At 41.8% G+C, this 25,347-nt stretch overlaps 1 protein-coding gene across 1 annotated transcript in view; it reads left to right on the top strand.

The window, feature by feature from the left end:
* vps13d (vacuolar protein sorting 13 homolog D) overlaps window positions 1-25,347 on the top strand; it is a gene marked incomplete at its 5' end in the record, with an annotated part of 162,155 nt that overhangs the window by 4,606 nt on the left and 132,202 nt on the right. Inside the window, 8 exons of the mRNA XM_080015368.1 lie at window positions 11,293-11,373; window positions 11,462-11,578; window positions 11,838-11,942; window positions 12,320-12,490; window positions 14,376-14,476; window positions 22,023-22,191; window positions 22,353-22,454; window positions 22,891-23,083. Coding sequence (XP_079871494.1) covers window positions 11,293-11,373; window positions 11,462-11,578; window positions 11,838-11,942; window positions 12,320-12,490; window positions 14,376-14,476; window positions 22,023-22,191; window positions 22,353-22,454; window positions 22,891-23,083 — 1,039 coding nt within the window. The remainder of the gene's footprint in view (window positions 1-11,292; window positions 11,374-11,461; window positions 11,579-11,837; window positions 11,943-12,319; window positions 12,491-14,375; window positions 14,477-22,022; window positions 22,192-22,352; window positions 22,455-22,890; window positions 23,084-25,347) is intronic.

Here is a 25,347-nt window from a genome sequence, read left to right as displayed (position 1 = left end):
AATATTTACATAAAACCAAGAATTCTTGGTTCAGAGTAAATGTTTTAAAAAGCTGCATAAACATTTGAAAGTAAAATACAATGGCCCATAAAAGACTGACAATAGACGTAGGGTGGCCATCCATTCAGTTTAAGGTTGGCCAGTCCGGTTTTGAAATACTGTCTGTCTACTGGCGCAGACTTGAGCCAGCAACTATATACGCTCTTTTGCCCTCCTTTTGAGAACATCCCTATTTCATACTTTATCTAACGATATATAATAAATAAATAAATAAATAAATCGATAAATAATAGGCTATGTGTAAGTATACGTTCCCTTAAGGCATGTGGTCTCAAATGATTGGCTGAAAGCGGTGTCAAATAAATATCTGGCACTTCATTGGTTAGATAACCGTAACCAAATTAGCCATGTGGCTAAACACTTGAAGTCAAGTCAAGGACAGGCACAGTCCCAATTTACCTGTAGTGGTAGCCCGGTAGGTATGGTGTCGTTGGGGTGTGGGCAGCCCCGAATCGTGTGTGTGTGTGTGTGTGTGTGTGTGTGTGTGTGTGTGTGTGTGTGTGTGTGTGTCCTGTCTCCCTCTGTGTGTAATGGAGATGATAATTGCACTTTCTTTTCAAAATAAAATCCCACAACAAAGATATCTAAGGATATCTTGTTGCGTTGTCTGCGCATCCATAGCCGCCCGCAGTTCTCTGGCATTTTGCAGTTCACCACTCTTTCTCTCTCCCTCTCCTCCTCTCTCTCTCTCTGACTTTTCCCATTAATTTAAATATATTGATGAGAAAGGGACTAAAATTCTTTCTGACAAAGCTGAAAATTAAGCAAAAACGAATTATTATATACATTGCGTAATATTTATGCAATTATTTATAAACATTTCAAACAACAAAGATATCTGGTCAAACTTTAAAACAATACAATTCGGCCCTCCTATGTTAATAAAGAAAACACACAAAAGTGTGATTTCTTTATAAAGAAATGAAAGGGGGGGCATACAAGAGAGATGTAATTGAAGAAATTTCAAACCCAGTAGAAACACAAAGTAAGAACACAGATCTAATTTGCATTCTAATGATTTTGTATTATTTTATTATGTATTTTTTGTTTCTGTAAAAATGATGTATATCCTAAGTAAGAAACTTATTATATATCATACATATCAATAATTATCAAGATTATCTTGAAAGTGACAGTGAAAATTAAGAAAGTGTTTATTATAAGTAGTGTAAAAGACACATTCCCAAATTCACTAGAAGTTGTGATTCCTGCATTCAGAAAAGGCTTAGGAATCACTGGCCAAACTAGTTTTTCTTATAAATTAACCTTTCTGGTCGCTCGGATCACAAGGGGGGCAGATCTAATCCGACTGGCAAAACAGTAGAACAAAAGTCTCTTGAAATGTGTTTCCCTCATTTTATACCATTTTCTTTGATTCAAATTGAAAACCACAATGTTTTTTTATGAAAATAAACAAATTATATTTTCACAAGTTAGCAAAATATTTAGTGTGATTTCTTTATAAACAAAACAGGGTCAAATAGTATTGCTTGAAAGTTTGACTAGATATTGTTGTTGTTAGATTTCATTTAGAAAAGAAAGTGCAGATTTCACAGATTTTGTAGGGAAACAAATATTTTGTCGTAATTTCATTATCATCAAAAGGCTCTAGCTCAGGGGTGGGCAAACTACGGCCCACGGGCCACATCCGGCCCGTTGGCCTTTTTAATCCGGCCCGCCGAAGATTGGTACAGAGTTCATAATTATGACTGCATTCATTTGACCTTGACCTGTAATGCCTGGCATTTCACCAGGTGGCGCATTAGGCGCAGTGACTTGATTTTGCGGAGCCCGAGCTACTTTCTGTTATTACTCTGCTACTACTCTGAACCCATCTGCAACAATGAGTGGTCCAAAGAAAAGAAATGTCGACAGTGAATGCCGAGTGTTTAATAAGGAATGGACAACTAAATACTTTTTTACCTAAGTCTGGTCCAAGGCTGTTTGTCTTACTTGCCAAGAAACAATTTCGGTTTTAAATGAATACATCAGCCCTCACTTTTCTACCAAGCATGCTAATTACGCTAACAACCAATCAACGCAAGAACGGACAGCTACCGCTCAGAGGTTGGCAGCTGGCTTACAGGCTCAGCAAAACACCTTTATCCGACAAACTGCCATCCAAGAATCAAGCACGAAGGCAAGCCCGGACCTGCCCGGACAATGTAACACTTCACCTGGACCGTGCTTATGTGCGGAAGACCCTACTCAAGGTGAACCCCAGAAAAGCTGCAGGTCCTGACAACATACCGGGGCGTGTGCTCAGAGACTGTGCTGACCAACTTACAGATTTTCTCACGGATATCTACAACACCTCTCTGAGCCAAGCCATCATACCAGCATACTTCAAAGCCACCACCATCATACTGCTACCCAAGAAATCCCAAGCCTCAACACTGAACTACTACCGACCCATAGCACTCACGCCCATCATGATGAAGTGCCTTGAAAGATTGGTCAAGGCCCACAAAACATCCAGTCTCCCCACTACACTTGATCCATTCCAGTTTGCATACAATCGCTCCACTGATGATGCCATAGCAACAGCACTCCACCTATGCCTGGCTCATCTGGAAAACAAAAACAGTTACGTGCGGATACTGTTCATTGACTTCAGTTCCGCCTTCAACACAGTCATCCCCCAACACCTGGTAAATAAACTTAGCGAAATAGGCATTAGCACCCCACTCTGCAACTGGCTACTGGACTACCTTACTGATAGACCACAGACAGTTAGAGTTGGCAAAAACTCCTCAGAGACCATCACTGTGAACACTGGAGTCCCCCAAGGATGTGTGTTGTCCCTCTGCTGTTCACACTGGCGACACATGACTGTTGTGCTAGATACATCTCAAACCACCAGTTTGCAGATGACACAACAGTTGTGGGCCTCATCAGTAACAACCACGACTCAGCCTACAGAGAGGAGGTACATCAACTCATCAACTGGTGTGACAACAATAATCTACATCTCAATGCAAACAAGACAAAATAAATAACTGTGGACTTCAAAAAGAAACACACACCACACATCCCACTCACCATCAATGGCAGTGCAGTGGAGTCTGTGAAGAGCACCAAGTTCCTGGGGGTGCATATCACAGATGACCTGACATGGTCAATCAACACCACCTCCCTAGTAAAGAAGGCACAGCAACGCCTCTACTTCCTTTGCCGGATGAGGAGAGCTGACCTCCCCCCTTCTGCCCTCACCACCTTCTACAGGGGTGCTATTGAGAGCATTCTTACCAGCAGCCTCTCAGTCTGGTATGGCAGCTGCTCTGCTGCTGACCAGAAAGCCCTACAAAGAATGGTGAGGACAGCAGAGAAGATCACCAAAACAGCACAACCATCCATCCAGGACCTTTACCCGTCTCACTGCCGCAAGAGAGCCACCAATATCATCAAGGACCACACCCACCCAGCACACAAACTGTTCACCCTCCTACCTTCTGGCAAGCGCTACCGCAGCATGCGATGCAATGCAATACCACCAGATTCAGGACCAGCTTTTTTTCCAAAGGCCATCAGACTACTAAACTCACCAAACACAACATGAACACGACACCCACAAAGACCAACTGACTGCACAATATTTACATTTTTACAATACATATGTAACCCCTTGGTATACATATATATCCTTTTGCTGCTAGCTTTGTACTGCACCTTATTACCTAAATCATACCTCATTTGACTTCTTGAGTATATTAAGACTATCCTTAGTGTTGTTGTGTCTATTGTTGTCTTTTTGCACTTTCATGTTATATGTTGTGTGTTACAAATATAACTGCACATTTGGAGTATCGGGAAACGTAATTTTGATCCTCTGTGTAATTACGTGTTGCATGGTACGATTGACAATAAGGTACACTTTGAACTTTGAACTTGGAAGTTATTTGCTGGCATTCAAATTAGCAAAAGCCAGCAAGCCTTTCTCCGAAGGGGAGTTTCTCAAAGAGTACATGGTAGAGACAGCAGGTATCTTGTGTCCTGAGAGCAAGAACAAATTTGAAAAAATTAGCTTATCATGCAGGACAGTGACTCGCCGTGTTGATTTAATTGAAGAAGACTTAGCTAGCAAGCTAAACATAAAAGCGGAGTCATTTACATTATATTCTTTGGCACTGGACGAAGGTAATGACATAAAGGACACCGCTCAGCTTTTAATTTTTATCAGAGGGATTAATGACAATTTTGAGAAAACGAAGGAGTTTTTGGCCATTGAATCCCTAAAAGGGAAAACACGGGGAGAGGACTTGTATGACAGTGTGTCGGCGGTCATCAAGAGGCACAAGCTACCTTGGAGTATGCTCGCCAACGTTACCACAGATGGATCACCAAAAGACGGAAAAAACATCGGACTGCTCAAAAGAATCCAGGAGAGGGTGAAAGAGGAAAACCCTGAGCAGGAGGTAATTTTCCTAGACTGCATAATTCACCAGGAAGCACTGTGTAAATCCGTATTGAAGCTTGACCATGTGGTGAAGCCAGTTGTAAAACTTGTTAACTTTATTCGAGCGAGGGGACTTCCCCATCGTCAGTTTAAGTTTCTTGAAGAAACTGACACTGATCACAGGGACTTGCTTTACCATTCTAATGTCCGCTGGTTAAGTTTGGGGAAAGTATGTCAACGAGTGTGGGAGCTCAAACAGGAGATTATCTCATTTTTGGAGCTACTTGAGAACGCTGACAAGTTTCCTGAGCTGAGTGACACAGATTGGATTTGTGATTTAGCTTTTGCTGTGGACATACTGACACATTAATGAGCTGAACGTGAAGCTACAAGGGAAAGACCAGTTTGTGCATGAAATGCATACAAACGTCAGAGCCTTCAAAACCAAGCCACCTTTACTCTCAAAGCAAGTGCCAAACAAGTCATTCGCTCATTTCCCCACACTGGCTACGTTGAAAGAGGCCCCGCAACATGTGAAAAAAATACAGGAAATCACTGGATGACCTGCATGAAGAATCCTGCCGTCGGTTCTGATTTTGGAAAAATTGACAAGTCCCTTCAGCTGGTGTCATGTCCCTTCTCACAAGACCCTGAAACGGAGCCACAGGAGTTGCAGTTGAAACTGATTGATCTTCAATGTGACACCGTCTTAAAGGAGAAGTTCAACTCTCTTTAACTGGATGAGTTTTATGCTCCATTAAGCGCAGCCAAATTTCCAAACATCCAGAAGATGGCACAGAGGATGCTGGTGTTGTTTGGCTCTATGTATGTGTGTGAACAGACTTTCAGTGTGATGAACACCAACAAAGCACCCCACAGATCCCAGTTGAGTGATGAACACCTCAGATCTGTTCTGAGAATTGCCACAACAAAACTAACACCAGACTTCGATGCACTGGCAAAAATGGGTGATCGACAACACTGTTCCCACTAAAAGGTAAGTGTATTGACACTGTAATGCTTTTTTTCTGTTTATGTTTGATATGTATGCATCTTGTGCTGACCCGGCCTGTCTGTCAAATTTTAAAAGTCAATGTGGCGCCTGAGCCAAAAAGTTTGCCCACCCCTGGTCTAGCTGCTAGCCTAGCATATAGCACATCAGTCAGCTGAATGACGATCGCCACTAGGGAGAAACCGCAAGGACAAAAACTTCCGTTTTTACTTTTGAATTTTTTCTTTTTTATTGTAAATTATACCAAGTGAACCAAAGTGATTTTATTACATACATAACATGTATGTAAAAACATATTGTTTACTTTTTAATGAGATATAGCTGCTGTGACATAATATCAAACCCCTAGTTGATTTTGTATTGTTAGGTGTTCTGCTCCTAAACACACCAATAAAGATACAAATAGGGGAAAAAAGACTGATATTGTGTACTGTAGTATGATTATCATACCATGAAAATTTCATACCGTCGCATCCCTTGGTGACATGGTGAACTCTGCTGCCACCTAGCATCTACAGTTAGCAAAAAGTAACCGTGGACAAAATCCCACGGCATCACCGCCACCTCATGGTAGGGATGGAATGTTTTGAAACTACTGACATCGGTACATATATAGAAATTTAATTTGATCAAATTTTAATAGTATATTATTTGCAGTATTGTTAAATGGGATTTATAAATTGGGTAGAATAACGTCACACTTTGCCCTGTCTCGCCACCATCATTCTCTCATACAAGCACATTCTTCTGTGTGCTACACTTATTAGAGTCCGGGCAGAGTTTCTCATGAAGCGTGTGCACTTATTTATCATGAATAGTTTCTAGGAAGTCGACGTCACTGCCGAGTCGACTAATTGATTAAACAATTAATCATGCCCATCACTAGTACCTAGCCATATTTGTAGATCACAAAAAAAATTAAGCCAATGCTGCTAATATATTTGCTTGGGTTTTTTTAACATTGTTTAAAGGTTCAGTATTATCTGATGCCTAGATGTTTGTTTCTGACAAGGTTTAAATAATTGTTTTTATGTTAATTGAAATGGACCGAATATGTTATATAACGTAATAACATAGAATATGGTTTATGTAAGCAATTGAACAACAGTCATTCCCGTTCTGAAGAATGTGTTCTACTCATTCTATCTAATCAATCTATCTCCCAAATTAAAATATTAGTTAATGCACATTTAAAGGCTGTGTCTGCTTAGTTTAAAATGTTTTATTTAAATTCTTATATGTCAAGTCATTCATTTTTATAGCCCTTTAACATATTACAATCTCAAAGGGCTTCTTGGAAGAAACCTTGAGAAAGGGCCATAAAAGGAGGATTCCGAGGACAGCCAGACTGGGTAAGATTATATAAAAGTAAGGGACAATGTACAACCAGCCTTGAGCATGAGACACTTCATTGTCTTCCAAGGCTCCTCTTTTTCACACCGGGGTCTTGGTTGCGAAAATGGCTTCACTTTATCCCACTTATTAAGCAGTCACTTACCAAATTAATGAATATATTGACACAGAATATTGCTTAGAAATTTAAAAATGACTGGTACTTGCTTGTTTAAAATGTAGGACTTTCTAAGACAAAATGGCTCGTTCAAAATGGTACAGTTTAACAAAATGTAAGGACAACTTTGCAATAAAAAATAAGCACCCAATGGGAAATTCATTTTCACATTTGGTGATAATTTAATTTCACCTTTATTTAGTTCTCGGGGATGCATTGAGGCGTGAAACCTCACTTTTTGTGATTCCGAGATTACATTATGCAGAAAAAAAATTACACAAAATAAGTCAAGACAATAAGAATACAAACATCAACATTGGTTAAACAATTCCTAGTCAAAACAATTACATTTTAAAACAATGCGATTTGTAAGCATATTTCTAAAATGTCCCTATGGTATCAAGGAATAAATATTTAAAGTTTGTTGTACTGAATTCCATGAGTTTTTGAGTTCGGAGTTGACCCGCGGAACATCTAGTGTAATCCAGTCCTGAGAGTGGGTTTGATAAGCTCCTACATTGATCTGTAATCGTGAAGTAATGTAAATTGGTAAATCTTTTAAGAGTGCTTTGTAAATGAACATTTATAATGGTGGGTACTATAGGTATCACCAGTAATAAATCTTAAGAGCAGGGTGATAAATAGCATCTAAGGGCCATTTCAACGGGCTATTCCTGTTGAAATGGATGAATTAAAAATGTGTTATATAATCTGAAATCATCAAGGCAGAGAGCTGGAGAAAGACAGGTTCCAGACTGTCTTCTCCAGTTGCTTTCTTGGTGTCGATGGCAAGAAGTGATCCAGTAATACATTTGGAGTGAGAAGATTGAGGGCAAACTAAGGGACAGGACTTGCAGTATGTACAGAGGCATACATTTCTGGATTACTCATAGATTTACCAGATCCCGTGCTTCCATTTTCAAATAGGTGACCAGCTGCTGTTTGTTAAAAGCTGTACATATTTCCTTGTGATCAGATGTTACACACTGACCAGACAAGTGTGGGCAGGGAAATTGCATTTTTATTCTTAGTTGAATTCACTACCTTCCAGAATTTGGTTGGATTTGACAACAACTAAAGATGGTATTTAAATACTGACGATGTAAATTAATTTCTTAAATGCCTTAAAGCAAGCCAATGGGAAGGAGATCGCCAGATTTTCTAGCTAGGACCCAAGCCTTATTCTTTAATTGGAGCGAAGATGATAAATCAGAGGCGAACCAAAGACTTGACCTATCTTTTGTTATTTGCTTTTTAATAGGGGCATGTTTGTTAACCACTGAGTTGAAGGTATTCATAAAATGATCCTTCAACTTCAATGTCCAGGATTTTGAATATATTTGAAATGTCAATATGAAAAAGATCATGTAAGAAGGCCTGCTCATTAAATTTTGTAAAATTTCTCTTGACAACAGCTCTCAGTCGAACCCTCTTTAGTCACGTATTCCTAATGCAGGCTATGGGGCAATGGTCATTTATTCCAAAGTCAAAGACACCGGAAGCAATTTTATCACTAGTGGATAATATCAGATAAATTAAAGTTGACTGAGAAATATTTTTTAGATTAGGCACATTGGTTAACCAATTGAGATTAAAATCACCCAAGACTATCATCTCCGAATTACTATATTGAGAAATTAGATCTGCAAATGTATCCTTTTTTATTTATATATTTATTTATTTTTAAACATGTGCCGTCAGCATGCTTGGTTTACAACATTGAGCATTTGTATGCCATTGCATCTAGGACAGAGTTAGTCTGCAAGTGGAGGTAAACTTCTCAACCCGCAATGCCAGTCTTTATTCTTCTTTAATCATCAAGAACTGCTTGCAATAACTCTGTCCTGTGGACGACCTGTGGGATGACAAGATCTTGCACAGCTTTTTGTAACAGAACCGCCACCAATCCCACTCTTTGGTTAACTATTATCGATGCCTCGGCAGACTGCGATCCTCCCCCCGAAGGAGGTAACTCCTGTATATCCCTGACATGGATTGTTGGCGCCAAGGCTTGAATCTGATCTCCAGTCGGAGAGTCTCCGGCATAGAGCGGCGCAAGAAGCGCTTGCCTCACCACCCCCACTCACTGGCAGGGTCCAGCGCTCTGGGCTGAAGCAGGTGTGGGACGTTGGCCATGGAGCCTCTATCCCAGGGTGCCACCCGGGCCTAGGGAGAGTGGTGTCAAAGTCTGGCCGATCACAGCTGAGGACATGGAGCAGGAGATGTGCTAAGCAACAGACTAACAAGCGCTAGCTGAGCGCTAGAGGAAAAAAGTCTATCTTTAAAAGTCCAAAATCCGACATTTCAGGCGAGGGTCAAAACCAAAAAATAATATCACAGTGCGAACAATCCGAAATCTGTAATTCACAATCAGGTAAAGTTGGGAAGCTATTCAGGGTAGTCTCACACAGACGCAACTTGACAGCCCAACATGACATGACAGGAAATGGAAATGTATATGTTACAATATACAAAAAGCAATGTAGCTCACAACTCTAATTAGGGGTGTGTTCCATTCCCCAGGATGATCAGTCGAGTCCAGGTTTCTTCAGTGAATTATTTAGTCGTTGTTTATGCGGACTACCAGCTGGCAGGCGCTCTTCTTGCTGTGCTGGGGGTTCCTCTACTCGCGTGCAACGTTGAAGGTCATGCACTCTTGCATCAAGGCTCACATCTCCAGTGCTTCCTCTGCCCTCATGTTAACAATGTCTTGTGCTTCACATATTGAATGATGTTACAAATCGTCCCTCTTAGTGCAATTGGATGATGATATCACAAAGCACCCCAGCTGCACAGAGTGAGTTTATTAATATTATGTGTGTCGCGTCCAAATGGTACAAAATTCAACGCTGCATGCAGGTGGGTCCCCAGCTATACACCCGCCAAGTGTCAAGTAGATGGGATAAACGGTCGTCGAGATAATCGATAGACATCCATACTGTACATACACATGCACACATACATACAAACATACATACATACATACAACGATCAGCCACAACAATAAAACTACCACTAATAACCACGATTATTGTGTAGCTCCCCCTCGTGCCACCAAAGCAGCTCTGACCCGTCAAGGCATGGACTCCACAAGACTTCTGAAGGGGTCCTGTAGTATCTGGCTCCCGGATGTTAGCTGCAGATCCTTTCAGTCATGTAAGTTGCAAGGTAGGCCCCCTCGGATCGGACTTGTTCTATCACATCTCATAGATGCTCGATCAGATCAGACCCTAACCCTGGCCATCCACATCATGTAGAAGAAAACATGATTCATCAGACCAGGCCGCCTTCTTCCATTGCTCCATAGTCCAGTTCTGATGCTCATGTGCCCATTGTAGCCATTTTCGTCAGTGGACAAGGATCAGCATGGGCACTCTGACCGGTCTGTGGCTACGCAGCCCCATACGCAGCAAGCTGCGATGCACCGTACGTTATGACACATTTCTATTATAGCCAGCATTAACTTTTCCAACAATTTGTGGGGATTCTACTGTGGGATCGGACCAGATGGGCTAGACTGCCCCCCAGATTGTTAGTCGGCTCCCCACATGCATCAATGAGCCCATGGGCGCCCATGACCCTGTCGCCGGTTTAATGTTTGTCCTTCCTTGGACCACTTTTGGTAGGTACTGACCACTGCATACCGGGAACAGTCCATAAGACCTGCCGTTCTAGAGATGCTCTGACCCAGTTGTCTAGCCATCATAATTTGGCCCTTTTCGAAGCTGCTCAGATCTTTAAGCGCACCACTTTTCACTGTTGTGAACTGAAGTGAACTGACTGTTCACTTGCTGCCTAATATATCCCACACCTTGAAAGGTGCCATTGGAACAAGACGAGCAATCTTATTCACTTCACCTGCCAGTGGTTTTAATGTTGTGGCTGATGTACAAACATATAGAGATTCTGAGAATTAAAGATAGATGCCTCATTTACCAATAGTCCATACCAATCTAGTTAACATGGCACTAATGTAGCAAACTATTCACCCTTCCACTATCCTATTGGCTGTTATTAATGTCAAATTAGATTTTCAATTTATTGGTACTCCTCAGCCTCTTAGCCATAAATAAAAGTTTTGTGTTCACTGAATAAATTGATATAGGAGCATTCCATTGTACTTTATTTATTTTTTTTCCCCCACACCCCATAGGATGATGACCGCAAAGTGTCTGCCACTGTTACAGGAGTGTTACCATTCAGAATCAATTATTCCACAGCCAGTATGGGAGTCTATTGTACCTGATGTATGATGCCGAATATAAAGGCTTTCAAATTATGTAATATGTACTGAATGAGGTATGTGTTTTCCAGAGTGAGTGTGAGCAGAAAGGAGAGTCCTACTGGTATTCTGCCACTGCCTCTGTGGTCACCAGGATAGTTGAAAACATTGAGGTGAGCCACCAGGAGATGCCTTCCCCCTGCAGATGTTCCACTCTTTAACCTTTAACTGAACTTTCGCTGCCCTGCTTTGTTTCTGCAGTTGAAAATCCAAGGTGTGCACTTGCGATTTGAAGATGATTTCTCCAATCCGGAGAAGCCTTTTTCCTTTGGAGTTTGCATAAACAATGTGTCGGCACAGAACTCCACCAAAGAACCAGTAAGTTTCCTCACTTGCGTGAGCTTTTATATAGCTGTTAACCAATAAATTCATATATTTATTTGTTTAGCTTCATTCATCATTCATCTTCATTGCTTCATTACTGTAGGGTGTTTTTAATGTGTATTTGATTCATTGATAAGTTGTAAGTTAAACATCTAAATGTTTTGTGGTCCTTGTTCATACATAAAACGTTTTGGCTCCTTTAAGTGCCTCTGCAGGTAGAAACTAAACATTTTGTATTTCATCCTGATGACAGGTCCAGAAGCTTCTCCGACAGAAGCAGCTGGAGATTAAGGACTTTAGTGTCTACTGGGACACGCAGTGTGAAATGCTGGGAAACCTCCCTGCAAATCTAATCCAGGTCAGAGACCTGTGACAGTTAACCAACATGACATCCTTCAGTTATAGAGTGATATACCACAGTAATTTAGACTTCTCATTTGAAGTTGAATCTGAGTAAGAAAGATAAAAAGCAGTGTTCCCCCAAAACCATCCATTTGAAAATCCTGTGTGCATCCTGAGTATTTTTTCTTTTGAAAGTTACATGTTCAAGCCTGAGATACACTTCCGTATTATTTTACAGCACTATATTATCATATAGTGCTGTAAAATAATGATAAACAGGTATAAATGGTGTAAAAACAAATTTGAAAACATTTGGAACAAATACTATATATATCTCAATGGTACTGGTACCAATTTTGTTTTGCTTCTTTTCATTGTGTCTTGCATGGACAGGATGCTATGACAGAGTGCATGCAGAGCCGCAAGCATCAGTATATCTTCGAACCTGTCTGCGCTTCCGTGTTGCTCAGGAGAAATGCCACAAAGGAGCCCTTGAGGTCCCGCCACACCCCGCGGATTGAGGGCCAGGTTCAACTGGAGCCCTTGTCCCTACGTCTATCACAGGTTCGGGAATCCACCTTTGTCCTACTTGTGTGTGAATGGAAATTTATGCCTTTTTTAACTGAGCTTTAATATATTTTGAAAAATAAAACCCAGAGTGCTCCATAAAGTGTGGCACCTGAAATGTAGGGGCTTCGTTAAGATTTCATAAGGTGACATGTATTTTTAGTATAGTCGAGTCTTGATCTTGCTTTCACTCACCATCGCCAATTTTGTTTTTGTAATTGTGTATTGTTGTAACCTTAGTAGGTGCCCTTGAGCAAGTTGCAACTGCTTTGTATGGTGCCAGTCAGAAAGATTAATAAACAATTGTATACAGGTACTCCTCACTTAACGACCAGTTCTGTTCCTAGCACCAGGTCGTTAAGCAAATTGGCCGATAAGCCAGGGACCGTGTTATTTACCGGTAAGGGGGCATGGCGATTGCAAACACTAGTGTAGTGAATACTGATGGACTGTGGGAACGAGACTGAGACTGAGAACGGTGATGCGCGATGAGATGCTTGACGCTGAGATGCTGTGCACGCACACGCACGCCTCGATGTTGTACGCAGCAATACTGACTGGTCAGAGAGCTGGTCGTAAGTCTGAACGGTCGTTAAACGGGCAGGTCGTTAAGCGAGGAGTACCTGAAGTTTATTTTACTACCACTGTTTAGTATTGGACAAGAATCTGTCAGGTAATATTGAATCTCTGAATGTACCTGCCTTTTTTGGCGACACATTTTGGTTCAACACAACAACCGGACCACTATTTTATTTTATTTTATTTTGAAGTTGCTTAGCAAATGCATTCAACTATGGTAATTTTTGTTCCACCAAACAAAAAGGTTTAGTTTGTTTGACTTGTATATTTTTATGTACCTTTTGCAGAGTGACAGAGCTTGTCTCGCGCAACGTATATTTTGATGCAAAACATTGGACATTGCCTAACATTGTACTGTAATGCAGCTCACCTTTAAATTCCTTTAATTTCATTATTTACCTCTTATAACTTCACTCGATCCTAATGCATCCAATCTCTCTGTAGTTTATTCAATGCCCTATGTCATTGTATGTTTGTATAGCACCCCTTTTGGTTCTAACTTCCTATCTTGCGGCTATATTTTACTGTCACATAATTGCATGTTTACTACCACAAATTTGTATGCCGGGAAGCTGCTTTCCTCAAATCGGAGCTTGCGGCGTTTTAAGCCAAACAAATGAAATTAAGCTTCAAATCGGCTGAGCCAATCACCTGCCACTTTGTTGACAGAACATCAGTGTTAGTTCTGGCACCTATTTTTCATTTTTTTTTAGTCTTTAGATGAAAATGCTTATTAGTTTTACTCACATTTAGTCATTGTCACCCTTCTAAGTTTTAGTCAACAGGGGATTAATTCAACAGGGCAGCATTCAGCCAATTTGAATGTTAATCCATCGCCAACAATTTAGTCTTGATTTTTTACATCAATGAAACAAGTCATCAATAAATACATAAAATGTAGTCCTAATTTTTATTTTCAAAGATCCATACTCGGTGAAAAATGTTTGGGGGGAAAAAAGGGCCTTTAATAATATTCTTCGTCATCCTTTTTGTCAACGAACACTGTGTCACATCAAAAGACAACATCATATACTTAACCAATCTTCATTTCAATATTTATTCTATGATGCTTAAGCCAGTAAATGTTGATCTCGTTTTTGGGTTTAGTTTAAGATATGCAATCGTCTATGGGGAAAAGGACCACTGCGACATCTCCAGTGGCAAGTGTATGGTCAAACAACACATGCATCATCCCTGGTTCTGATACCGGCTGTTGCATATCCTCCCGTGTGTGAACTATGTTGTAATGTTGTGAAGAGATCTCTTAATTGTGTCTAGCTTTCATCCACTTATGTCCTCCTAGATCCAATACCAACAGATAATGGCCTTCCTAAAAGAGGTGGACCGCAGGGAGAGAGAAATGCTGTATCGACATTGGAGGCCCAAAGTCCCGGTGACTGGGAAGTAAGTCCCTACATTGCTACTTGCATTTCACTCGCTGGTGTTGTGTTGATGTAAGTAGACTTAACAAAAAATAGATATATTGAGCTTTCAAAAATGCAGCCATGCATGACTTTTAATTTGTAAAAATTTGTCATGTACTTTTTCATTTTATAGTACCAAATCAGTCCTTACTGCCCCAGGAATTTCATAGTGATTCAAATTTGGTTGTACTTTTAGTCGTAAGTAAAAGCATTTTTTAAACTAAAAAGGTTTTAACCTGGGGAAACTATACCAATTTCCACCAGGATTTGGGAGGGGTGAGAGCTGTCCTAACCTATCATTTTTATTCAAATGATCTCCTGACAATAAGTTGATTGTTGTCAAGTGTTTGTGACACATCTTTCCTCCCCAGATTGTACGGCTTTGTCCATGAAGCGCATGAAAACATATTAGACTTGCTTATTAAGACAGACTGGTTTGCGTGTGTGTGTGCGTACGTAAGATGTCCACCGGTGAGTGTACATGACTTATCCCCATTGGTAATAGTGTAGAAGGTCGGTATTATGTTGCGGCGCCTTCAAACAGCGGAAAGGGCCCCGAAGCCCCCCGAACTCTGCAGCCCTGTAGACACCCTACGGCTACAGGAAAGCCCAGAGTACCCTGCCCTGCGGCCACAGAAGACCCTCGGGCCCCCAGAGAAGCCAGAGGGCCGTGGAGCAACCCCCACGCCCAGCCCCGAGGAGCATTACCTAGTCCCAGGGAGCACAAGGAGACCCCGCACCTCAGGGGCGCAAACATACAACCAAACCCCTGGTGCAGGCACAAGACGCAGCCGCAGGCACAGAACCTGGGCCGTGGGTGCAAGGCACGGACGGCGTCAGACCGACACCCCGCTCGAGCCACCTGCCCCACGGGCGAGCCGACAGGACTCGCATACCCACCCACGGCCCCTGCAAAGAGGAGGCCCGTCCCACTGCAGCCGACCAGACGCCCCACCCGGCGTGAGTGCCAAGTGCCCATACACACACTGTGCCCAGCGCGGGGCACCTCGATGACCCCACCCCCCCCCTGCCCATGCCAGCAGGCCGCCAGATATACAGGCCCTTTACCACCCGGGGTGCCCACCGCAGAGAAGCCGCGCAGCAGAAGCAAAAGGCCAACAGCCATCCCCCCACACCCCAACCCACACCGACAACGGCAAGCAGTCCCTGCAGGGGCCCCAGAAGGCACCCGGCGGCGCAATCTGAAGCCCCGCCAAGTCGCAGCACATCCTAAGCCACCAGGCGCAAGCCATCAGGACTTCAGCCCAGCCGGCAGGGGGGACCCACCCGACTGCCCCCTGGCCAACTACGCCCCCACACAGACCCGCCAGCGACCAGCCACCCCGGAAAACCCCAGTGCTCAATGTGTGTTGTTGGTAATTGCGGTTAAAATTGCGGGGTTGGATGTCGAAACCGAATCACTCGCACCCCGGGCGAGTGATTCGCCCGGGGTGCGACTCACTCGCAGCTCCGCGCCCCTATCAGGCCCCTGGTCAGCCCCCAGCCACCGAGCATGCGGACCACAGAACAGAGGGCGGCAGACAGTACCCCCACCCACAGCCCGACCCCCCCGGTGATGAGCTCCCCGTGCACCAAGAGCGTCAGAGGACAGGTACCCCGGCAGACCTGTGTGACGACAGGAGACTGCCCCCCACCAAAGCCCCTGTGCCTAGCACAGCTAGCCAGGTTCAGGAACCTGGTTGACAGGACCAGACTCCCCCCCCCCCCCCCCCCCGACTTAGGAAGACTCAAGTATTAAATGATGGAGTTATGTCAGTGAAAAAAGTAGCGTATATTTCATGAAATGAATCAATATTGTTTTTGGATATTGCCAATAGTTTTTCCATTGAGATGTAATCTATTAATAACTCTAACCATTGGGATGTGGTGAGATTATCTCTCTTTTTCCAATTGAGTAATATTGTTTTCTTGGCAATTTTTAAGGCGATCAAAATGGGTTGGTGGTGTTTCAGTGGTGGGTCGACTGAGGAGAGGTCACCCAGAAGACATATAGACGGGGAGACTGGAATGCTGCGAGAAGGCATGAAAGTAGTTATTTCTGGTATCAAGGGAACAGTGATAGCAAATGTCTTCATCCACAAAACCCATTTTGAACATTTTGTGTTCCGTGATAGGGGCTCTGTGCAAGATCTTATATTGAATGAGTTGCATTTTGGAGTTGCGGGTCATAGAAAAGGTGTTGTTGCAAATAAACTTCCACAGGTTGATATCGGTGGGAACAGCAAGGTCTCTTTCCCATTTCATTGTAGGTAAAGATAAGGTGTCATCTGTTTTTAATAAAAGTTTGTATTTTATACAAATTATATTATACCCTTGGGTTAAGGTTGGGAAGGATTTAAGTGAATTGTTTTCAAAAATATGTACCAGATGAGTAATTCCTTGTCTTTTCCAAGACATAAAGATTATTGGTCTGTTTTTCACCAGAAAATCTGGGTTGCGTCAGATTGGCGTTAATTTGTTTGGAGATTGAGTATGACCACTGAGTTTGAGTAATCTCTACCAGCCTGACAGAGTTGTTGCGATAAATGGGTTTTTAAAGCAATTATGTCTCCTTATTGATTCAGTAAGGAATGGGAGATCAGATAATGATAACTCCTGACATTCTGTTTGTTCAATGTCTCCCCATCCATGGGCCCATTGTTGCTTTGGTTGTAACCATTTAATTATAAATTGAAGATGGTTTGCTAGATAGTAGTATCTAAAGTTTGGGGCTGCTAGGCCTCCACAGTCTTTGTATTTCTGTAGTGTTGCAAGTTTAATTCTCGGTTTCTTTTATTTCCAAAAAAAATTGTTGACTATTGAGTCTAGAGTATTAAACCAATGTACTGTTGGTTGCACTGGGGTCATTGAAAATACATAGTTTATTTTTGGAAGTATATTAATTTTCACTGCTGCTATCCTACCAATTAGTGAGATGGGTAGGTTGTTCCATCGAATGAGGTCTTCAATGGATTTGAGCAATGGAGTGAAGTTAAGGGGAAACAAATCTGACAGGTTGGTGGAGATATCAATACCAAGGTATCTAATATTGCCCGTTGTGATGGTTAAGGGAAGTTTCTGGGTTGCAGCATTGCATTCCCCCCAATGAGTGGTAAGGCTGGTTTTAGTCCAATTTATTGAATAGTCTGAGATCGCTGAGAATTTAGATATAAGATTGAACACCTCCTTTCGGGATGATATTGGATTCCAAGTTATCGTCTGCATACAAACTGATTTTGTGAACAGAGTTTCCTGTTTGTATGTCTACAATATTACTGTTTTGACGGATGGCCACCGTGAGGGGTTCAATAAAGATGGCGAATAGTAAAGGGGAGAGTGGACCTCCTAGTCCTGTGTCGCATTGTAGAGTGAAACGCTGTCAAGTGTAACCATTGGTGATGACAGATGCAGATGGAGATTTGTAGATTCTAAGCCATTGAATGAGTGACTCTCCAAAGCCAAATTTGTTGAGGATTGAAAAGAAATATGTCCAATTCACTCTGTCAAATGCTTTTTTGGCATCCAAAGAGGCAATATTGGTATTAAAGTTGTTCCTTTGAGATATGCTGATCAGACTGAATAAACGACACATATTGCTGGATCAGTATCTGCCTTAGTCTGGGTGAATTATAAATGGAATTACTTTTTAAATTCTGTTGGTTAGTGTTTTACTTATTATCTTTAGGTCGCAATTGATAAGGCTTATGGTCTATAACTGGAGGTGAGGGTTGGGTCCTTACTGGGTTTGAGCAAAATGAAATGAGAGCAGTTATTCATGTGAGGAGCCATGGTGGAGGTTGACTTGACCTCTGTAACCATTCTGATGAATAATGGGTAGATAAGTGCCCAGAAGTGTTAAATAAAATATATAAGTATAAAATTCCGTCGGGTCGCCATCTGATCCAGGTGATTTATTATTCGGCATAGAGAAGAGAGCTTTCCTGAGTTCTTCAAGAGTAAGTGGTTGATCTAAGGTGGTAGCCTGCTCCGTCGAAAGTTTAGGAAAGTCAATATCATCAAGGAATGAGTCAATGTTTGATATATTAGATTCATTATCCGAGTGATATAGGTTATTATAAAAGTCTCGAAATATGTTATTGATGTCTTGCGGGGACATCAACAGGTGTGTTATTCTACCCTGTGGATCTTTGATTGCTGTAATAAGTGTTTTTTCTCTATCGCGTTTCAATTTATTGGCAAGAATTTTCCCTGATTTGTCATTGAATTCAAAATAATTCGCTCTTGTTCGTTGCATAAGGAATTGTCTTTTGATGGATGATAGTATCAAGTTGAGATGTAATTGTCTGGATCTCATTTAGGATTTGCTCTGTGGATGAGTGGGCTTGTTGGGAGTGCAACTCCTTTAGTCGCTGTTGGAGTTTATTTTGGCATTCTTGTCCTTTTTTTTCTTGTGAGTGGAGAATGAAATAATACTACCTCTTAGAACTGCCTTAGCTGTTTCCCAAAGTAAGGATTGTGATATTTCTGGGGAGTCATTCAGTTCATTGATGAAGTCCATTCTCTGGAGAAGAAATGGTTAAATTCTTTATCTGGCAAATGGGAGGTGTTAAACCGCCACCTGCCGGGAGGGTTCCGGTTTGTTTCATTTATCAGGTTGAAACTAATCAGCCCGTGATCGGAAATTACAAGAGGGTGGATTTCAGGATTTGTGATTTTGAAATGTGCGGGGTTACTTATCAAGAAAAGGTTATTTCTAGAGAAACTTTGGTGGGGTGATGAATAATATGTGTAATCTCTAGAATGTGGATTATTTGATCGCCAATAATCCACAAGAGCAAGATCACTGTGTCCAACGAATGCCAGGATTTCTGAAAGTTTCTGGTTTGAGAACGGTCTAAACTTGGATCCAGTACTGTGTTAAAGTCTCCTCCCAATATGATAATTGATTCAGAGGATTTTAAGAGATTTGAATGTGAAACATATATTGTGAAAGAAATTTGGGTCATCCCCATTGGGGCCATAAATATTAGCTATGGTTAATTTGATGTTACCTAAAATCACATTAATCATTATGTAACGCCCTTCTGGGTCCGATATTGTGGTTGTATTTTGATATGGGATACTTTTATTGATCAATATAGAGACCTCTTTTTTTTGAGTTGTATATTGTTGAAAACATCTGATGAACCCATTTAGCTTTGAGTTTAAGGTGCTCAGATGCAGTGAGGTGGGTTTCTTGCAGTAGACAGAAGCTGGGGTTCCTCTTGGTGAGGTGAGTTAGGATTTTGCTACGTTTAGCAGGTGAGCCCAAGCCTCTCACATTCAAACTAACAAACTTAATTGGTGTCATTAAAGTTAGTTAGGGGGTGATGGCACAGTGCATCCAAGGCAATAGCTATACTACCATTCCCATGCTTTCCCATAGAGAAGTCTGGGATTTCCTCCTTTACATTCCTTTTCACTGTCATAGCATTGCAGGAAGTTTGTAGGGATACATAACTACACAAGCAAGTGACAAGTAGACAAAGATAAACACAGAGCATTGCCGGATTAGACATACATAAAGTGAGAGACATAATAGAGTGAGAGTGATAGGAGAAGTGAGGAGAGAGGGATTAGGGAGATGAGACGATGAGAGAAGTAGGGAGGGGGAATTAGGAGGGTGAGATGACAATGAGCGATGTTTTAAATCCTGACATAGCATACCTATTTCTACATTTTGCAGTATATAATAACCAGAATTACAAGAATACATACATAATGATCCAAATAACCAGGGTGTGGTGGAGGAGTCTCGGTATAGCTGACCATCTATATACAGTAGTTTATCAACAACCATCGATACCCTTCTGCCGGTTCTCCTTCAGGACAAGAAGCAACACCTTCCGTCGGCCGTTGATCTCCCGGGGGAATTGATCATTCATACGCAGCATGGTTCCTTTCAGCTCCTGTCCTTTGCTTTTAACCAGCTTCTTGTGCTTGAAGTGTTCAAACTTGGCAATGATGGAACGGGGACGGTTCCCCACGTGGTGTCCCAGTCGAGGAACCCGGTGGAAGGTGATCTGCTTCACGTTGTCCGTCGGGAGTTTCAGGGCTGTGTGGAGAAAATCTTTCACCATATTTTCTGGGGACTCGGTGTTGTTCTCTGGGATCCCAGAAAAGATGAAGTTTTCCCGCATAATTCTGGATTGTATATCCAGGAAAGTCTCTTTCATTATTTTATTTTATTTTTTTACAACTTCCGTCTCCACTGTGAGACGCTTTGGAGGTTTTTGGATCCGCATTGTCCTTTTGCATCTCGCCGACCGTGCGGTGCAGGAAATCAAGGCTGGCTTAGATCTCGGTAATGTCTTGGAGAAGTGGACCAAGCATGTCCAGCTTCTTGTTAATCTCATCCAAGACACTCAACTCTCCAGCACCCGGTATGAGATTGTCTGTGTCCGTTGCTGAGTCGGTCTTCTTCCTTTTCGCGGCCCTAGTCGTCTTCCATCACATATTCGTTATAAAAAAAAAAACCGATATAATCCTCAAGGTCCTCCACTTTGGTTTCGTGCAGTGTTCCCTTTTTTATATTTATATATATATATATATATATATATAGATATCATTTGCAATTCGCTTTATTTTATCTTTTCTGAGGTGGAGCTGCCGGTGTGTTAGTTAGTGTAGTAGGGCGCCGCCATGTTGGGTCTCCACTCACTACTCACATACTTAATTCTTAAATTTGCTTAATTCATATGCTTATTTAAAGATCATTTGGATATAGATGGAATCATTTATCAGATTGATCTTGTATGAGAAGCGATGACACCATGTAAAATCCATTCAATCACTGTCTGTCATTGGACGAGTCAAAATAGTTGATTATTTGTCTGCAAGACTGCAAGAATTGACCCTTGTGTGGGTAGTTGGCCTGGAAAAAAAAAAAGTCATTTCATTTAATGTAAAAAGGTGCACAACTCTTGATATTTGTTTCAATCTTTCTATTATTCTGAGTCTTCTCCATTTCAGCCCACATTGACAGGCTAGAAAAACTGCATTTTAAAATCAATATAAATTTTTGGATCTCAGGACAAATTTCCCATGTCCAATCAGGTTTGGATCCAAATGTTTATGACGTCTTGGATTGTCGTGAAAAGGGCAAGTAGTTAATTTTTTTTCCGTGTCAAACCTTAAGCGTGATTCCTAGGATACGTTTGATAAACACGGGCCCAGGGCTCTTTAAGCTCTTCGTTACAATTTATTTCCGGTCACTGTGGTCTGTGACCAATATTTAGCACATGACAAGGCTAGAAGCAGAAGAGACAACAGCGAGGAAGCAGTTTGGGATGCTTCTGGATGAAAAATTACCTGAATAAAATGTTTGTGGTAGTGGGGAGTGGGTTGGGCACCACTGTGACACGTCTCTTATAATTTGCGGGGTAAAGGTGGAACGAAAAGCAGCCTTTGCAGGGCATTTTTTTTTTCCCAGAAATTTCTTTCAAACAATCATAAGCTGAGGGAGGGAGGGAGAGAGAGAGACTTTTCAAGATTTCTAATTTACCTGTGTTTGGATGTGTCCTTAGCTGCCGACAGTGGTGGATATTTGCCATTCAGGCCAACCTAAACGAAATCCGGGAGCAGCGATGCAGGAGAAGTTGGGGTTTTGCCTTACAGCGGGCTCGGGACGTCAGGCTGTACACGGACCTATACTTCCAGAAGCTCAAGGAAGTGACCCTAGGTTCACATGAAGAGGTGCCGGATGTTACACAAACTGCACACATCAAATCCAGAGTTATTACAGACTGAATTAAAAAAAAAAAAAAAGCCTTTGTGTTACATACACATTTTAAGGGGAGCATGTAATCTTTGCAGCTTTTCAATAACACATTCTTGCTTCCATCCCATTCCACCAGTGTCAGTTGGAGAGAGTGGAGGATGAGCAGACTGTGGAGGAGCTTCAGATTCTGCGGGAGATTGTCCATGACCGCTTCCGCAAGCAGGAAGAGATTGCGGAGGCTAGTAAAGCTTATTCATATATTGGCATTGGTTAAGCGATACAGATCTCCTCCTAGAATCTCTCATTAAAATGATAATAATAAAAAAAACACAGGAGCCTACACTTACCAATAGTGGTTGAACACATACCATCTCTGTTGGAGCAGTTACCATTTCTGGTTGAATGCTTACCATATGAAAGATGGCAAATGACAGTTGCGTGAAGCTTTTACAATAATCAGAGTTCAGCCAGAGATGGTTATAGATCATCAAATAATTTTTTGGGATGAATGGGTTGTGAAAACTTTCCATAATTTGTGTATATTATACACAAATTATGGGAAGTTTTCACATGCCGTTCATACACTTATTTAAACTACCATACATGCACGGTTCCTAAAGTTTGGCCTCTTGCAGAATTAACTTAACAGCGCAGGTTTTTGATCCCCTCCCCAGAATGTGCGAGAGCCAATCAGTGAAACTCCCACCTGTTCCCCTACAAGTGGTATACCCAAGAGTGGAAGCTCTGGGATGATCCAGTACCTGCAGTCTTGGTTTCCCGGCTGGGGAGGCTGGTATGGGGATACACAGAACTTGGATGGGGGCCCAGAGGAGCTCCTACCAGGCCCAGCGTCATGGGACATCCTAGGTGAGTCAGTTACTTCAGACTGGGGTTGAGGGGTAAAAGCTGAGGCAGCTGAAATTTAAGTGAGACTGTTTAAAGCAGAAATGTCACAGTTCCTTTTCTTTGTGCTGTTTTCATCCTGGTTTGGTTTCCAAATGCGCTTGACTGACTGTGGTGTGGGGATTGTGTGGTTTGAGCAGCCACACCTGCCCTGGGTCTAGGTAATTGGGGCCCAGGATCAGAGTGGCTGCATACCTGTTGCTCGTTGGTTGTTCTAACGAGCAACAGGTAAAACCTCCATCCCCACACACACTCAGGAGAGGTGTCCACCAGACTTGGTGGAGTCTCTACCCACACGTATGGGTTTAGGGAGGGAGACGAAGTCGTTCGGGCAGTGGAGGGCTGACATGGCGAGGATTTTATTCATAATGGTAACAAGGCTTATTGGCACAACAGGAAGATAGACTAAAAGGGATTAACAGAGTTTGTTTTGCGTGGACGAGCTGCGGACTGCCAGCGTTTTCGCGTCATGCACCTCAGCTCCCCACTGAAAGACAAAACAACATATATGAAGACTCTCCCAGCCGGGTCCAACCAATCAGCGCTAAAGAGGCTAATTGGGCAGACCGGATAAAGGTGTGGCACTACGGGGGTAGAGCCAGCCCCGTCACCTGCAGACCGTGGCTCAACCACGCCCCCTCGTCTGCCACACTGATATTCTCTCCTTTGGAACCTACTGTATGCTGACAAAAAATGTCTAACTGCAACACTTGATGAAGCCGGAGAGCCATCACCCACTTTCCACTGAGAAGCCCTTCTTTTATTATTAATTATTTATATTTGTATTCTATTATTATATATGTAACCTGGAGCTGCAACTCAATCACCAGACCAACCACGCCCAACCTATGTTCAAGTCCTAGCACCCTCGGCTTCATGGCTACAAGCACCAAATAGTCTTCATTCAATTTATACATAGAAAAATAAACTTTTATCAATCCATTAAAAAAAAAAAAAAAAAAAAGAGTGAGTCTAAGGCAGGGGTCACCAACCCTTTTGAAACTGAGAGATACTTCATGGGTACTGAGTCATACGAAGGGCTACCAGTTTGATACGCTCTTCTGAAATAACAAATTTGCTCAGTTTGCCTTTAATTATACATTATCAATAATGATTAATGATACTCATCTATATGAAGACACTGATCACGTTAATGATTTCTCACAATTATCAACAATGACAAGGTGGGAAACATATCAATATTCAAAACTTTATTAATCTCAGTAATTGTTAAATTTTCAGATGATCACTTACATCACTATATTTCATAGGAAAAATGTCCCATTTTCACTTGCCACTAACAAACCATGAACTATGTTGCTCCATGTTTCAAAAAGTTATCAATTATGTAATGTTAAAGAAAAATCAACTTACATATTTTTATATAAATCTTGTCACATTTTGAACTAATGACCAAACCTGCAGGATTTTTAACAAAATTATAACTTACATGTCATGAACATACTTTTAAATTGAACACAATTCTTCAATATTTTAATTCAAATTTGCCATTGGACTGCCATGTTGCATCTGGTATCTGTTTCCTTGTTAGTGGGAAGACTGGCATTGCAGTGTACTGTAATCTGGTGTGTAACTTGACACTGCAAATGTGAGTGAGTCTTTCAGATGTGCATCAGTGAAGCGTGTTCTGTGTTTGTTCTTGATGTAGTTCATGTCAGAAAACGCTGATTCACAGAGATAGGTTGAACCAAACAGGCTGGCAACCTTCATAGCTGCTGTGCATAAACCACTGTACTTCTCTGTGTCAACAAGGCACCAAAAGTTTGGTGCAGCCTGGTGGGCTTTGAGGTGCAGGTCATTTTGCAATGTTATGATTTCAATCTCCACCTGTCCAGCATCCAAGTTGAACGTTGCACTAAGTTTCTCAGCAAAGCATGTTGTGTCCACATTCATGAAAGGATTGGAAATGAATGACACACATGGCTCAAGCTGATCAAGGCCACAAAACCGATTCTCAAACTCTTGCCCAAGTCTGTTGACTTCACAGTACTTTTCTGCAACGTTTTCAAATGTCTCCGGTGCAGAAGCATTGTCTTTCAGCACCGACTGCACAGAGAGAGAGTGCACCACCTTTTTTCTCTGTAAATCAAATGTGAAAATGTTCATCTTGGCTTTAAATAAATTAAAAGCACTTATATCAGCAACAGTCTTATCTTTGCCTTGCAGCTCGCAGTTCAAGTGGTTTAGTTTCCCAGTAATGTCCATCA

Source organism: Zeus faber (genome assembly GCF_960531495.2).
Source record: "Zeus faber genome assembly, chromosome: 15".
Lineage (NCBI taxonomy): Eukaryota > Metazoa > Chordata > Actinopteri > Zeiformes > Zeidae > Zeus > Zeus faber.
This window is presented reverse-complemented; position numbering and strand designations above follow the sequence as displayed.